This window comes from Melospiza georgiana, chromosome 1 (assembly GCF_028018845.1).
Source record: "Melospiza georgiana isolate bMelGeo1 chromosome 1, bMelGeo1.pri, whole genome shotgun sequence".
Taxonomy (NCBI): domain Eukaryota; kingdom Metazoa; phylum Chordata; class Aves; order Passeriformes; family Passerellidae; genus Melospiza; species Melospiza georgiana.
In genome coordinates, this window is record NC_080430.1 from 25,066,938 (window position 1) to 25,083,508 (window position 16,571).

A 16,571-nucleotide genomic window follows, 5' to 3' on the forward strand; every position below is an offset into this window, starting at 1 on the left:
TTATAAAGGACTCAATTAAGTATTTGCTTTCCAAATCTGCCTCTAAAGAGATTGATATTTAACCTACTTCTGTTTCTTCTTTTCTTCTGACTTGCAGATTAAATGTATCCAGTGACAAATATTCCCATTCACTCTTAAAAGTTACTTCAATCAGCTTAAACAGCAATTTTGCTCCCTATGTTTCAGTGCCCTGAGTCTGTATCAAAAAACACGTGCTCTAAACTGTAATTTTTCCATTTCATTCAAGCCAAGTTCCCTTTGTCTTAGCAGTAGCAGTTATTTTCCTCTGCTCTAGCTTGCCCTAAGCATCACATATCGAGCTCCCAGTGTATTTCATCCAGTATTCCAAATTAGGCCTTACTGATGCTTTATACACAAAACTAATACTTCCTAAAAGTAACCCACTGCTTGTGCCAGATCATATTTTCCTTTTACATGTGTTCATCATATAGTTAGCTATTACCTTTCCCTTTCAGTCATTTTCACCATTGAAGCCTCCATTTACAGCAAAATTTGCAGTTTTCATGCCTAAATATATGTCCCGGTACTTGCACTCTTGATTTTTATCTCTTTGCTGTGATAGCTATCTAGCAGGTTGTTCACTTCTTCCTGTGTAGTCTGCCAGTCCTTCTTCCTGTTGACAAATCCTTCCTTTGTGATATCTGCATATTTCTTCTTTTTCTGCCTCTTTGTAATCAACAAAATGTATGAAAAAAAATTAATTTAGGAACATCTCTACAATATAAATTAATCTGTTGCTCATTGGTACTTTTTACTGGTGAGCTAACTCCCCTTAAGTCAGTTCTTTAACCACGTTATAGTTCTTACACAAATTCCAAATTCTCCAGCATAACTAAAAACTCCATTATACCTTATTAGATTATTCACTGATATCCAGTTTGATCACACCGAGATAATTTGAGATATCTTTAGTAAAACTAGTGTTTCTATCTTTGATAGATCTATTGTGCATTTAAATTGAGTTTCTGGCTACTTCCATGTGTCCAGATCTATGATTCAGAATTTGACCTTATACCTGTTATAATGTACAGGTCACATTAGCAGGCTTTAGGTGTTACCTTTATTATTCTCCTATCACCAGGCACTTGCCACTGTAAAAACAATTGTTTGCCAATTACTATCCCTTTAATTTCATTAGAATTCATTATTTGTCCTAAAACAGAATCTCCATTTGACAGTAGGATGTCTGTTAACAGAACAAGCACAGTAGCCAAAATCCATGTTCAAGAAGTATCGATACTTTGTTGTCGCCGTTGTCATGATGCAAGAATTCATTACTCCATCCTGATACTTTTTTGTCAAAAGCTAGAGCCAGTTCTTATGACCAATTTATTTAATAGCTGCACAATCCTAATTAAGGGTTTGTTCAGATAAAAATGTGCCATGCTGTCACTGCTCCCAGCCAGTGGTTTCAGCAGAGAGCAATCCGAGGAAGCCCTCAGATCAGTCTGTCTCCTTAGGGTGAGCGTGGTCCTCCTGGCGAGAGCGGCGCTGTCGGTCCCGCTGGTCCCATTGGCAGCCGTGGTCCCTCTGGCCCCCCAGGCCCCGATGGTAACAAGGTATGACTTCTCCAGCTGCCATTGCCTTACTGCTGAACTCCTGATCAATGCTGTCCAAAACCTCTCTCCAAGTGGTGAAGTTTCATCCCAGCTCATCCACACTAATATTAAATGGGTTTGTATTTAGTAATATGGATGATGGGAGGGGAAGTCAGTTTGAATACAGGTTGTCAGCTGGAGATGCTGGTTTTCTGTTTGGAGATAGGATCTGAGATTCTGACCAAAATTCAGGCTGACTTCTGTTTATACCCACACCTACTTTACATAGGAAGCTCTTGTCTCTAGTTAGTAATATTTTCCCCCAGATATTAGGTCAATAATAAGTGATCATCTAGTAAATGATGATGTCGGCTTGATGCTAAATGAATCTGGGTCTTAGTTTTCTAGATTTCCATGGCTAGTCTTTCTACAGAAGTTTAGTTTGGAAAATAGACCTAAAACCACAGGAGCCCACAGAATCAGTGAGAGCATTCACATCTAGCATCTTCACTAGCTGGAAAAGTAAAACATGTACAATAGCTCGAGACAAAAATGTTACTACTCACACTGTTTTACAACCAAGTGGAATGGTGGGCAGAATAGTAATGATGATTTTGTTCCAAGCTGTGTGAGTGACTTGACCCTGACTTCCATGATATGCTGTTGCTGCTAGGGTGAGCCTGGCAATGTTGGTGCTGCTGGTGCTCCCGGTCCTGCTGGCCCTGGTGGAATCCCAGGAGAGAGAGGTGTTGCTGGTGTTCCAGGAGGCAAGGGTGAAAAGGTAAGGTGGACAACTGGCTTGTTACTGCATGGACAGGTTTGAGATGCCTAAATTTCATTACTTGGAAAAAACTGCGTGTTACCCCAATGTGACTTTTATTTATTGTGAAACTGTATTACTCAATGGTCAGCAAGTAGAGATTTTGTTGGTCTAAGGGACTGAATGTCATTTCCAAGGTGCTATCCTAAAACTTTTTTAAAAACGCTAAGTATTGACAGGCAGAATAATGAAGAGCACTAGGCTGTATTAAGAAAAAAAAAAACAGAGAGAACAGAGTGCTGATCTGGTTTCTTGACTTTAGTGATGGTCTGAAAATAACTTTTTGTTATATGAAACATGTGGCATTTTATGTGTCTGCCTATATGACATCATTTTAATAGCTGTTTTCTTGCTTCATATAGAAGGTATAATGTTAATAGCTAGAAGAACTTTTACAGATGGATGTCTCTTGACTAAAAGAAAAGAGATTTTGAGGGGGATTAAAAAAAAAGAGATTAAATCATTTGTAATATACATAGACGTAGTTTTCATTCAAAATTCTTGGTACCTGAGAGAAGCCAAAAAGGCTTCCCATGACAGAAGCAGGTTTATCCTGAAAAGCATGCCAGTCCCCTTTCCAAACATTCACTTTGCCAGTCAGTAGCCACTCAGCAATAAGAATAAAATAATCAACTCTCATTTCTCCAGAAAACCTAGCATAAGGTTCTTGTGTGATATCCAAATAATGCACAGGTACTCAGCAAACAGCTCAAGACTTCTTTCATACAAACTGTTGTGTTCACTACCAATACAATTTTTGCCGCTGTGTGTTCCAGGGTGCCCCAGGTCTGAGAGGTGATACGGGTGCAACAGGAAGAGATGGTGCTCGTGTAAGTATCTTCTGGTTCTACTCCACGTTACCTTGCTACACCTCAGAAATTAAATAACTGAGAAGAATGTTCAGAACATGCATTTCCCATTGTATTGCGTTACTGTTTTTAGCTGCTCATTTTTGATACAAATCAATGTAATGTTGTTGCCCCTTGTCCGAGGATGATTGAATTCAGGAGGAGAGAGAGAGAAAAGCGATCACTTCTCATGCATCCAAGCAGAGAAATTACATGAGCAGAGTATTTTACAGACATTGCACAGATGTTCAGTGTGATAGTGAACTTTAATTTCATGGGCTCAGCCCAGGCAGCTAATTTTAAAGACAGCCTGCAAAGTTACACAAAACAATCCTTAATTTGAGATTTCAGGTGTCTTTCTTAGGATTCATACTCTGGGAAGGAAAATAACAGAATAGGTTTTGTTTTATAAAGTCATGTATCCTTTATATTGAGAACATCTGAAAGAAAGTTAGTTACACATCTTTCTTCGGGGGGAAAGGGAAAGCCTATTTAAAGTATTTGGTCCTACTTACATTTTGTTTGAAACAATGTCCTGTCTCTTGGCCCATAGGGTCTGCCTGGTGCTATTGGTGCTCCTGGCCCTGCTGGTGGTGCTGGTGATCGGGTAAGTCTACTCTTTGAATGAAAAAATGCCTTGTTGCTACAGTTTACTCATACATGAATATTAAAGATAAGTTCCATAAAAAACAATTCCATCTTTCTAGTTTACACCAGTTGTTTAAGTTTTTCAGATTCAGGAAGCAAGGGCTTTTGGGAATATTCAGTGAAGCTTGCCATAGAACCTCAAAACTTTTTCTAAAAGGGCAGGGAAGGGAATGCACATCTCCATGGCAGTGGGTTGTATCTGGAGAGGATTCTGAATCAGCCTTGGGCTGAATTTTTCCCAACTGAGGTTAAACTCCACAATCCTACTTGCACTGTGAGAGGAGATTTTGATACAATGATGAATAACCCACATCAGCTCAGAATGATACGTTATGCTGTCTGAGAATCATTAGATATTATTAATACAGGGTGGATCAAAACCAGAAGCATTTTCAGTAACATCCTCTGTAGTGGAGCTCCAAGGAGACTCACTATTTGTATCTGTACCACAGGAGCATTCCTGTTCTGGCTGCAGACATTTGGCTCTGACATTTCCCAGTGTCAAAGTGTTTTGTCTATCTTTTAGGGAGAAGGAGGTCCTGCTGGTCCTGCTGGTCCTGCTGGTGCCCGTGGTATCCCTGTAAGTTGTAATTTCTATAATTATTCCTGTGTCAAAGACATGATGTTCAGAAAACTGCTCTTTTAAAGATCATTCTAACCAGTCGTCTCTACTTTGTCCTCTCTCTAGGGTGAACGTGGTGAGCCTGGTCCTGTAGGTCCCAGTGGATTTGCTGGACCCCCTGTAAGTTTTGTTTGCACTTTCCTCATATTGATGCCATAACCTTCCTCTGTTTCCTCTGCAAGGTTTTCAGTTCCTCATTTTGCCTGTTTTTCTGCCCACAGGGTGCAGCTGGTCAGCCTGGTGCTAAAGGCGAGCGCGGGCCCAAAGGACCTAAGGGTGAAACTGGACCAACTGGTGCCATTGGCCCAATCGGTGCTTCTGGACCACCAGTAAGTGAATTGTGTCTTTGTGAAATGCATCGTTCCCAACTTTGCCATGCAAGCAATACATTACCCTGAAAGCCTTGAATTCTGAAAAGGTAATGAAAGAAAGAAACAAAACTTCAAGATAGGCTGTGAGAAAAGTTAAACTGCTGATTTTCACACGTTATGTAAATTTTATCAATCTATTTATGTGGGCTCAGATCGTGAGTCTGGAACTGAAGTGAAGAGAAAATAATAACTAATTTTCAACTTGCTCTGAAGATCAGCAAAATCACTCTATCTTGGACCATTCAGGGGGTGATTGTGGGTAAGTTCTGAGCTGAGGATGTTGACACTTTTCTCTCAAAGACAGGATGAGCTGTCACAGTCGAATTTTCAGACTCAGTCATCCAGAAGCATGTGTGCAAATTTGTCTGTGCACCCATTTGCACACAGGCTTTTCATGTGCTGGCACCTTTATAGCCCAAAGTTGTATACTGCCTCACATGCATATTACTGGAGAACTGATTGAAATGATGCAGAAAGTCAGACCCATGTACTTCAAATACCACAGAGTGTTGCAGGATATTGTGGCTTGGGTTACTTATTGTATGATTTTAATACCAATACCAGGCTCTTGCACTACGTGACTGTATTAGTCACACAGTGCAAACAGAGGATTTGATGATTTTACCCTGCTTTCACATTTTGACTTCCAGATTTGTTTAGATGCATGTAACATTTGCAAGGAAATTAATCTGAACCATAAATGCCTTATGCAACTTTTCTCGGGCTTTATGATACCGATTTAAAATGTGTGTGAGAATTTAATACCCTATTGTCAGGATAGGCGTGGTGTAAAAGTCACTTTAGCTTTCACAATAGTGAGACTGAGCCCTTATTCTAAGCAGGGAGCATTAATTGCCTTTGCTTGATCCCTCTCTCTTTTTCAATCCTTCCTGCTTAGGGTCCCGTTGGTGCTGCTGGTCCTGCTGGCCCTCGCGGTGATGCTGGTCCTCCTGTAAGTCTTCAGGCTTTTAGAACTGACATTGTTGCTTTTCATGAAGTTATTGTTTCCTTTAAACCTAATCTTCATTTTCAAATTTGTTTTTAGGGCATGACTGGTTTCCCTGGTGCTGCTGGAAGAGTTGGTCCTCCTGGCCCTGCTGTAAGTAACTAATGAAGAAATGTAATGGGGGATAAGTCAGAAGCTGCTTTGCATAGGGACAATCCTAACTTTTGTTTCATTGATGTGGATCATAATTGCACTGGAATAACCTCAGATCCTAATAGAACTGGATGAGAAAAAAAATCCAATTGTTCAAACTCTCAGAGTACAACCTATGCATTTAATTTGTGTGTTTTTAGAAGCCATAAATCATCCCTATGCCTCTTGAAGTACCCAACCATTTCCAAAAATCAGTGTTTATTTGTTTTTGTTCAAACAAATGGCTATACAATTACTCATAATGGAGTGAAATAAGAAGGTCATGACCAATCTGCAGAATGTTAAGGTTATTGTATGTCTACATTTTCTAAAGTACCTGCAGTTCTAGTCCCATTCTTGAGCAGGGCAAACTCACTCTGTTTTGAAATGTGAATATTTTTTATTTTTCAGCAAGAAATTCTCATTCTAGACTGAATTTGTAGTCTTTCCTTTTCAAAGGTGTTTCCAACCTTTACCAAAAGGCACTTCTTTTCTTAGATACTCTAGGTTTAAATAAATTTTAAATCCCATTATCCAAAGCAAATAATCCTCTCTTGAATTGGGAGATACTAGGTATTTTTTTCTCATTGCAATTAATGCAAAAAGAAACAGGTCTATGTTTTCCCACCAAATTTTGCTGCTTTCGCCTGCCCAGAGTTTAAAAAAAAAAAAAAAAAAAGGCAGTGAAATTATCCTACTGCTTCCAGCTCTCCACTGCTAACAAAGCAATAGGAATTGCTGCTTTGGAGCAGCTGATGACCTGTTTGTTGCAAGGGACCATTTTTTTCACATGGAATTAAAATGAAATTTTATCCCCAGGTCTATATTGTAATGGTATCATATTCATACTCAATCCTAGGGCATCACTGGTCCCCCTGGTCCTCCTGGCCCAGCTGGCAAGGATGGTCCTCGAGGTCTGCGTGGTGATGTTGGGCCAGTTGGCCGCACTGGTGAACAAGGTATTGCTGGCCCACCTGGTTTTGCTGGTGAGAAAGGTCCATCTGGAGAGGCTGGTGCTGCTGTAAGTTACTGAGTATCACATCTCATTAAAAATGTTTCTCTTCATGTGAATGTTATGGCTTCTGAGATACTTCTGGTGTTTGTGAAGGGCTTTTCTATTTTTTCCACAAATTTAGCAAAGCCTTTAAGTAGAAGCTCCACTGAGACACAAGAAATTGTTCATAGGCATGCTTGACAAATATGCCATAAAAAGTGAGCCTGATCCCTGGGTCAGGGTTTTCTTTCTCTTTTTCTCTTGTGCTGAATTATATCTTTCTCTAACTACAGAAGAAATAGATATTTAGTCTGAGAAATGGAAGTACATCTTCTGCTCTGGAATTGATCCTCATGTATAGAAAAAGAAAGAACCTGTGAATGTCCATTTAGAACAATCTCAATTCATAGCTGCACCATAAACTCTGATTTGTGGGGATCACAAGGTTAAAGTTGTCTGCGCACATGTTGACGTAGAATTATGTAAATAAATTAATTACTTTTGAGTATCTTTAAGCTTTCACATCCAGAATTACTGTCTTTTTTAAAAGTCATACATATTGAAGTAAGCACTTGTGTGCAATACCACAATTGTTACTCAACAAAAAAAATTATAGAAATTTCTTCTGTGATCTGCAAAAATTGTATCTGAGAATGCAATTTTCAGTATCACTGATGCGTATGTTACATTTATTTTTGTCTATTAATATAAATATTATTCCCTTCATGTCATAGGGTCCTCCTGGTACCCCAGGTCCTCAGGGTATTCTTGGTGCTCCTGGTATCCTTGGTCTGCCTGGCTCTCGGGGAGAACGTGGTCTTCCAGGCATCTCTGGAGCAACAGTGAGTATATGATTAGTAAACTGCTTTAAACAGATAGCATGTAAGGAAAAAGAAAAAACCCACACACACTTGAGATCCTGTCTTGTGGGAAACCAGGAAGATGCAGATTACGCTGTTTCCTTTGCTGTTGGAAACATAGGATGTGGACCTACCCGACGTAGATCAATGGGAGAAATTATGGCTTATTGCAGCCAAGCCAGTATTATCTGCAAGTGAGCAAATTTCTGAATGTCAGAAATGTTAAGTTTCTGATAATAAAATTTAGAATGTAGATAACATTTGATGTAGATAGGTATGTTTCTTGTGTCCTGATTCTTTTTTCCTTCCCAAACTCATTGCAGAAAAATGTTGCTCTTAGATAAAGGCTAAAAGTTTTGTTAGACTGGTTTGTGTTGTATTATAATGTCACATTTTGTTACAACTGTTCCTGTATTAGGGTGAACCTGGTCCCCTGGGTGTTTCTGGTCCTCCTGGTGCTCGTGGTCCCTCTGGTCCTGTGGGTTCTCCTGGTCCAAATGGTGCTCCTGGTGAAGCTGGACGTGATGTAAGCTGTCTTTTATCCTCTTCAGGTTTCTTTTTCTTCATTCTGATCCAAATACCAATACTCATAAAAAGTAGATGGAACTGGAAGCTGTTCTGCTAGAAAACTTGTAGAATGTCTTAAGAGAAAATTATATCAGGATCTTTATAGACATGGATTCCTATGCCCAACTAGGTGACAGAATTTTTAAAGCAAAAGTTGTGTCTGAAGTACGTCCTGAAGGCACTCTCAGAATATTTTCACTTTTTACTTAAATGCCAAGAAAGATAGAGTGGGGAACATACATATCTTTCATGAAAGTATAAAAACTGCAGCCTGCAGCCTTATCAGAGAAGCTTATATGATAACCTGAAACATAGTTAATACAGTATGAATAAAAATCTTGTAGAGACTGCAGAATTTGAAGGAGAACAGAGAACAGTAATTTAAAAATCCCAAACTTTTGTTTCATTGGAATTTTCTGAATGAAAATGGGGGGTTTTGGACACAGCCTAAGTGCTGAAGTGAAATCAATATTCACAAAGGAAACCATTTAACCTTCTGACAGCAAAGTAATTTAGTTGTGGCTGTTGTTTCAGGTCTTTTCCCTCCACTGGCATTTTTCTTCTAAAAAGAATGATGAAAAATGTTTTAAAAGAGTTTTAAAAAAATGCAAGCTAGTGAAGACCACTATTGTCTTAGCCTTTTCATTTAGAGAAATGTTGCAAAGCCCAGCAATTTTTTCCTTTACTGAACCTAAAACATTTGAAGATAATTTTAGTTTCCTGAGAACGTTAGGCATTTGAGAATGACGTGTATAAGGAAGAGGTTTTTTCTCTTTAAGATTTATACTATCCTATCTCAGTATCTTCTTACTCTCACTGTAAGCAATTAGACTGAGACAGTGTTCTGTGTGAGATGAAAGGTGATGGAATTTATTAATTTTTTTCATGGTATTTTAATAGGGCAATCCTGGTAATGATGGTCCTCCAGGCCGTGATGGTGCTCCTGGCTTCAAGGTAACTTGTTTCTTTTTCTTGTATTTCATTGTCATGGAAGAAATATTCCAATATATGTAAGTCAGTAATAACACAATGTGTCTCTGTTGCATTCCTTTGTTCCCAGGGTGAGCGTGGTGCTCCTGGTAATCCTGGTCCCAGCGGTGCTCTGGGTGCCCCTGGTCCTCATGGCCAAGTTGGTCCTTCTGGAAAGCCTGGAAACCGTGGTGAACCTGTAAGTCAATGAGATTATGCTATACTTTAACTTTCTGTATTAAGGTCTAAGAGGACTAAGACTTGTCTATTGTATTTACAAAGTACAACCCACCTCTACTATGCATAGATAACTACTTCACTTTCTCCAGAGATGTGTTGACCATGGAACCTTCATTAGAACAATATACAGCAGTGACATTTATTCTCTGTTCTTGTTTCAGGGCCCTGCTGGTGCTGTCGGTCCTGCTGGTGCTTTTGGTCCAAGAGGTCTTGCTGTAAGTCTGATTTTTAAATACATTACCAAATACATTACATTTCTCTTCTTGATGCAAGAGGAGAAAACATGCTTTATCAATAAGGACCCATAACTGTGAGCAAGGGGCCCAAACAATAATGCTTAAGGATCTGAAAATATTTAGGAACTTAGAATCTCAGTTAGCATTCTCTTTTGTAGGATAAATGCTGAAGCTTTTAGGATTTGCACTCTTCCTGGATGTGTTAAGGGGATGTCCATTATATACATTGGGATGTGACTTAATGTAGAATATTTACACTTAATTCTGGCTTTGACAGGAGTATGTTCTTGAAGCTTTCTAATTTATTCCTTTGACACCTATATCCCTTCTTAGGGCCCACAAGGTCCCCGTGGTGAGAAAGGTGTGCCTGGTGATAAGGGGCCAAGAGGTCTGCCTGGCTTGAAGGGACACAATGGATTGCAGGGTCTTCCTGGTCTTGCTGTAAGTAAATGATTTTCTGGGTTTTGAGTATAGTGAGCAAAAAAACCAAAAAATGGTTACATATGAAATTACATATGCACAACATGGCATGTTAATACCACTACTCCACTCTGCAGCAACTTCAAAATGAAGAGTCATAAATAGTCTCTTTAACATTCACTGGTTTTTGTACAAAATTGAAGATTCTGGTATTGGCATTAGACTGTGACTACCATTAGTTCCCTTGAAGCTCAATTGCATTTGGCTAATGAAGAATTAAAAAATCTTCTGCCTTTGTTTTAATATTATTTCTTATTTTGGCCAGAAATTGTACAACTTTTATCTCAGAAAAGCCTAAGTAATTTGTGGATTTTCTTCCCTCTAAACTATCAACTGTCTATCAACTTTAAGGATTCTGACTTTTCTTTTAAAATCTTCTCTGAGGATCAGAAGAAACAATATAAAGAATTTTGTAGGTTATCATCTTAAATATATCTTGACTGCCTCTCTCCTCTCTTCCCAAAACAAGCATTTTATACCCTAACTCCTCTCATAAATGTCATAAGCCCTAGATTCCCATTCTCTGAACCCAGATACACATTACATACATTTCCCTCTTGAATCAAGCAAGCACAAACATGTCCCACTGCTCTTTTCTTGATGACTGTGTATCTTTCCCAATAGGGCCAACATGGTGATCAAGGTCCTCCTGGTAACATTGGCCCTGCTGGCCCAAGGGTAAGTGAATTTCAGAATATATTCAAATAACTCTCATTCTCATTCTCATTGTGCAATATATATATATGCTCCCATCCATATGAATCCCTATTTGTAGCATTTTTACTGTCAATTAAACTGTTCAAATTTCCTTTTAGGGTCCACCTGGTCCTTCTGGTCCTCCTGGTAAAGATGGTCGCAATGGTCTCCCTGGACCTATTGGCCCTGCTGGTGTGCGTGGCTCTCATGGTCACCAAGGTCCTGCTGTGAGTATAAACTTTTTGTTGTTGTCGATTCAACACATTTACATTACACTATAAGCCTAGTAATCACATCACTTCAGAAGACTAGCAGTTTAATAATGCACATGGTTTTATTTCTTAAAAAAAGATATTTAAAATTAGGGAAATGTTTAATTGACCTGAACTTAAAGGTTTTCTTTGCTCCTTATGGCCAGAGTGCAAACGCACAAAGGAGATGTGGTAGTCCTGCACTGTGCATCTTCCACTGCTTCAAGCCATAGCAGTCACCATGTGTGCTGCCTCCAATTAGAGCTGAGAGTGCCAGGAGTTAACTAGGAGTATGCATGTGTGGAAGCATTTCTTTAAAAGCATATCTCTAACAGAATCTTTTTGTCTTCTGCTTTTGAAAAACTTCAGGGTCCTCCTGGCCCTCCTGGTCCCCCTGGCCCCCCTGGTCCCAATGGTGGTGGATATGAAGTTGGCTTTGATGCAGAATACTACCGGGCTGATCAGCCTTCTCTCAGACCCAAGGATTATGAAGTTGATGCCACTCTGAAAACACTGAACAACCAAATTGAGACCCTGCTGACCCCAGAAGGCTCCAAAAAGAACCCAGCTCGCACCTGCCGTGACCTCAGACTTAGCCACCCAGAATGGAGCAGTGGTATGTTAATGCCAGATGTTTGCCCCTTCTGGCTCTGGGAGCACTTCCAGGGCATTAGCTTTCTTCAGTGAAAGGTATCCTTGGCCACGTGGCAAAAATACTAAATGAGCAATGAAGAAGTTCTTTCTGCCTCCACTGAAAATAGATACAGTTACATCCTGAAAAGCTCTTTGTAGATATTGTCGCACATTATTGCACTAATTTTCCAAAATAACACAAAAATATTTAACCCTTGCTTTTAAATACAGTTTCTTATACACTAACAATCCAAAATACCTGTTTCCCACTTATCACCTTAATATTGCCCCTAGCTGTGATATTTATGGCCTGGGTTCGTATATCAATGAATATGAGTGAATATGAACTGCATGGAGAGTTTATGCTGAGTGAACCATGATTTACATTTCTTCCCTCAATGGCAGGCTTCTACTGGATTGACCCCAACCAAGGCTGCACTGCAGATGCCATTAGAGCATACTGTGATTTTTCCACTGGTGAGACATGCATCTATGCCAACCCCGACAATATTCCTGCTAAGAACTGGTATATCAACAAGAATCCCAAGGACAAGAAGCAGCACATATGGTTTGGTGAAACTATCAATGGTGGCAGCCAGGTAAGTGATGTATGGCAGGGTGATTGTTTCCTTCAGCACTGTCTGAAGAGTTCTCAATTCACTGACACTCAGAAGCAAGCAGATAAATTAAGTTCTTAGGGGAGAAATATGAAAAGCCAGCTACCTTTTATCTGAAGGGCAAAGAGATCTGATTCTGATTTAGATCAGTTTGTTAAAAGTACTTCTCAGTATTGTTCTAACTTTTCTTGATGTCTGCAAGTGATCAATTCAGCTTGACTAATGGTTATTGTTAAGGGAAGCCTGTACTGTAATATGGTACATATAAAGACAGTCCAGAAAATGTCTGAACAATTAAAAACATCAATCTTTTTAATCAATATTTTTGTACAACACTGTTCCTGGACAGATATCTATATTACACATCACAGATTCTGAGTGTATGCCATGATAACATTCAGAATTTTAGGTGTAAGTGAAAACAAGAGCTACTACTTGCATGTTAGACACTTTCCCAGCAAATTGCAAATATATCACTTTTGTACAGCTAAGGAGATTTAATTACCTAATTCTTAAATGAAATTGAGTTATATTGTGGTGAAGTGTCTAAGATGAGATTTAATCACATTGGATCACAACAGTCTAGGGTCCTGTTTCTTAGAGTGGCTAAAAGTAGATGCTGTAGAAAGAATATAAGAGTGAAGAAAGCATTGGTACTATCCACAGACACTAGTGTATTAAAAAAAGTTTCAAAACTCTATCAAAAAAGATTTCACGGTTTTATTGAGACAGACATTGTTTGTGTGTAGCAGTGGGAACAGTAGATCGTCTTCCTTGAATTTATCTGATCTTGTCTCTGAATCCATATAAACTGTTAACACCATACCTTGGAACAGAACTCTACAGTTCAACTACATCCACTTGTGTCTGGTTGTCAGTCTAGCTCCTACTACTTTTATTTTGTGCTCTTTAGCTCTGGAATGGCAATAGAAAAGTGATTGCAGACTTGTGATTAGTTTTTTGTTCTTTTAAAGCTCCTAGCTGTCATGGTTTAAGCTCAGATAGAAATTAGGTACCATTGCCACTTGCTCAACTCCCTCTTTCTTCCCCCCAGTACACCCTAGTAGAAGGGGGAGGAGAATCAAAGTAAAACTGGCATCTTAAGATAAAAATAGTTTAATATTTGAAAATAAAATATATAACAATGGTAAATAATAATGATAATAAAAAGGAAAACAATAGGTGATGCAAAATGTCATTACTAACCACCTGCTGACTTATGCCAGACCCTTTTGCTTCCTGAACCCAGACTAGCTGCCTTTTTGGGTTACTTCATCCCAGTTTATATACTGAGCATTATTTTTTATGATGTTGAATATCCCTTTGGTCAGCCCAGCTCACCTGTCCCAGCTATGCTCCCTGCCAGTTTCTTTTGCACACTTCCTCACTGGCAGAGCCTGAGACACAAAAAAAAAAAAAAAAAAAAGATAAGTATTCTAGACTTAGCAAAAATCTGAAACATCAGTGAGTTTTCAACACCATTCTCATTCCAAATCCAGAGCACAGCACTGTATCAGCAACTGAGAAGAAATTAACTCTACCCTAGCTAAAATCAGGAGACTAGAGCAGCTATCACACATTTTCCTTACCAACATCCTCCTTTCCCCCGCAATACAGCTGACTGGGTTCCTCTCTGTTTTTCAGTTTGAGTACAACAGTGAAGGAGTGACCTCCAAGGATATGGCCACCCAACTTGCCTTCATGCGTCTGCTGGCCAACCATGCCTCCCAGAACATCACCTACCACTGCAAGAACAGCATTGCCTACATGGATGCAGAAACTGGCAACCTTAAGAAGGCTGTTGTGCTGCAGGGATCCAACGACGTCGAGCTACGAGCTGAAGGCAACAGCAGATTCACTTTCAGTGTTCTTGAGGATGGCTGCTCTGTAAGTAACACAGAAACCACGGGCATGGTGACTGCCCAGGCCTAAGCATGTGATTAGGGATAGAGTTGTGCTTTAATTTAGAATTAGATTATTGGTCAAACCAGCAAAATTTTGCCTGGTGAAGATACATAGCCTACAAACCCAACCATGGCAGATCCTTAACAAGTGGGAAGGAAGAGGTTACAAAAAAATTATACCTTGTACTGTACATGTGGCCAAAAAAACAGTTTTCAGAGGAGACCAGATCCAAGTTCTGTGTAAACAGAAGATTGATAAGAAAACAATGCACATGCTATAGAAGGGGCAGGATCTTTAAGTACTGAAACAATCAGGCAGAGTTCTCTTAGGATCTAATACCATTTTGAATAATATGGTAGCTGGCATACAGCATCACATCAGACTACAGAAGATTCAAGTAAATAATTTTTCTGTATTGGAGGTCTAAATAGTTGGATGTGGGTATCTGATTTGCAAACAATACAAGCAAAATTATTATGAAATTATTTCAGGAATTATCCATTCAGGTGAAATAATTCTTAATACTGTGAACAATGCGATAACAACTGCAATGAATCTTCTCTTACAGAGAAAGAACAACGAATGGGGCAAAACAATCATTGAATACAGAACAAATAAGCCATCCCGCTTGCCCATCCTTGACATTGCACCTTTGGATATTGGCGGCGCTGACCAAGAATTCGGTTTGGACATTGGCCCAGTCTGTTTTAAATGAATGAACTAAAATTAACTTAAAGCCTCTCCCAAATTATTCTCTTGTCATTTCTTTTATAATGAAAGCTGACTCCTTCCATTTCTTCTGTTCATCTACTTGCTTAAACTCTGGGCGAAAGAGAAGGAGAAGAATTGATTGGAGCATTGTGCAATGAAATTTAATACAGCCCCAAATGGACTTGGAAGTCTTTCAAGATTTAACACCTTGTTTTGGGAAATGTCAGCCTTTGTAAAGAAAAAAAAAAAACAAAATAAAAAGTCATGAAAGTTTGCACCATTTGTGGCCTTTGAATATCTTCCACAGAGGAAGTTTAAATCCATGACTTCCAAAGGTTTAAACTACCTCATACACTAAATCAAGAGTGATCCACATCTTTTGTAGGAACTTCTCCATATGATCTGAGGTACTTTCAATTCCACTCAAAATACAGTGGTGCTAATCGCATAATTACAGAGTATCTTTCCAATACTTGAACTTTGATGGTGCTAGTAGCATTTAAAGTATTGCTTCTCTGTTTCTTTGAAGTCTGTCTTAAAACTTAGGATGCCCTGTCTCACCCACAGCTTAAGCATGTGGATAATTTTTCTTCCTCTTTGTCTTCTTCCTCCAAAATCAGGTGTTCCCACTTTCAAATTTCATTTCAATCTTCTACTATGGGTAAAAAAAAAGTCATCATTTCTCAAAAAAAGAAATAAAATGTATTTTGTATATGTGAGATGTTTAAATAAATTGTGAAAAAATGAAATAAAGCATGTCCCGTGTTCCAAAAGAAACTATTTAATTAATTACTTGCTTAGATGCATTGGAGAATCTCAGACCAAGATTTTAGCACATTGCTATAAAACATTTTGTTAAAGCCTCAAAATGCTGCCTACAACTCTCTTAAGGGTGTAATTGTCTACTTGACTCTTCATTTCAACACTAACTTCCGAGAAGTTCTCAAGAAACTCAGTAACTCTGTGCCTCATAGTATGAGAAGTTCAGGAGCAGAAATAATTCCATCCTTTTTTCCAACTACTGAGTAGGATTATTGGGTGCAGAAGGATCATCATCTGACTTGAAAGTGGAAGGAAGCTGAAGCTTCCCTCTTTCACTTGAGGACAGAAAGCTCCTGGCTGTTGATAGAGCTGTGCTGGCTGATGCTGGGCTGTAACCAGCAGAACTGTACCTGTGCACTTTAGAAAGGATGTGTGAACACCTATGCCAAAAATTTCAAATTGAGTTGTTTTGTCAGGAAGGTCAGTATTAGGCCCTTACAGCTTGTTCAGTTGTGTATGGGACACAGAACCATATGCTTTTGCTATCCTTAATAATTTACTGTCACACAAACCACCACGAGAAGCAAAGACTTCTTCTCTGAGACCATTTAGAAGACTGCTGAAAACCCTAAATAAACTGAAAT

The 16,571-nt window shown here is 39.0% G+C and overlaps 1 protein-coding gene across 1 annotated transcript in view; it reads left to right on the plus strand.

Annotated features, from left to right (window-relative positions):
* COL1A2 (collagen type I alpha 2 chain) overlaps window positions 1–15,942 on the plus strand; it is a 38,343-nt gene extending 22,401 nt beyond the window's left edge. Inside the window, exons 31-52 of the mRNA XM_058026157.1 lie at window positions 1,482–1,580; window positions 2,233–2,340; window positions 3,156–3,209; window positions 3,781–3,834; window positions 4,402–4,455; window positions 4,564–4,617; window positions 4,719–4,826; window positions 5,767–5,820; window positions 5,914–5,967; window positions 6,866–7,027; window positions 7,735–7,842; window positions 8,279–8,386; window positions 9,328–9,381; window positions 9,488–9,595; window positions 9,798–9,851; window positions 10,206–10,313; window positions 10,977–11,030; window positions 11,168–11,275; window positions 11,669–11,915; window positions 12,338–12,531; window positions 14,194–14,436; window positions 15,023–15,942. Of these exons, the coding sequence (XP_057882140.1) occupies window positions 1,482–1,580; window positions 2,233–2,340; window positions 3,156–3,209; window positions 3,781–3,834; window positions 4,402–4,455; window positions 4,564–4,617; window positions 4,719–4,826; window positions 5,767–5,820; window positions 5,914–5,967; window positions 6,866–7,027; window positions 7,735–7,842; window positions 8,279–8,386; window positions 9,328–9,381; window positions 9,488–9,595; window positions 9,798–9,851; window positions 10,206–10,313; window positions 10,977–11,030; window positions 11,168–11,275; window positions 11,669–11,915; window positions 12,338–12,531; window positions 14,194–14,436; window positions 15,023–15,169 (2,334 nt within the window). The 3' untranslated portion in view covers window positions 15,170–15,942. The remainder of the gene's footprint in view (window positions 1–1,481; window positions 1,581–2,232; window positions 2,341–3,155; window positions 3,210–3,780; window positions 3,835–4,401; window positions 4,456–4,563; window positions 4,618–4,718; window positions 4,827–5,766; window positions 5,821–5,913; window positions 5,968–6,865; window positions 7,028–7,734; window positions 7,843–8,278; window positions 8,387–9,327; window positions 9,382–9,487; window positions 9,596–9,797; window positions 9,852–10,205; window positions 10,314–10,976; window positions 11,031–11,167; window positions 11,276–11,668; window positions 11,916–12,337; window positions 12,532–14,193; window positions 14,437–15,022) is intronic.
* Window positions 15,943–16,571: the final 629 nt, after the last annotated feature.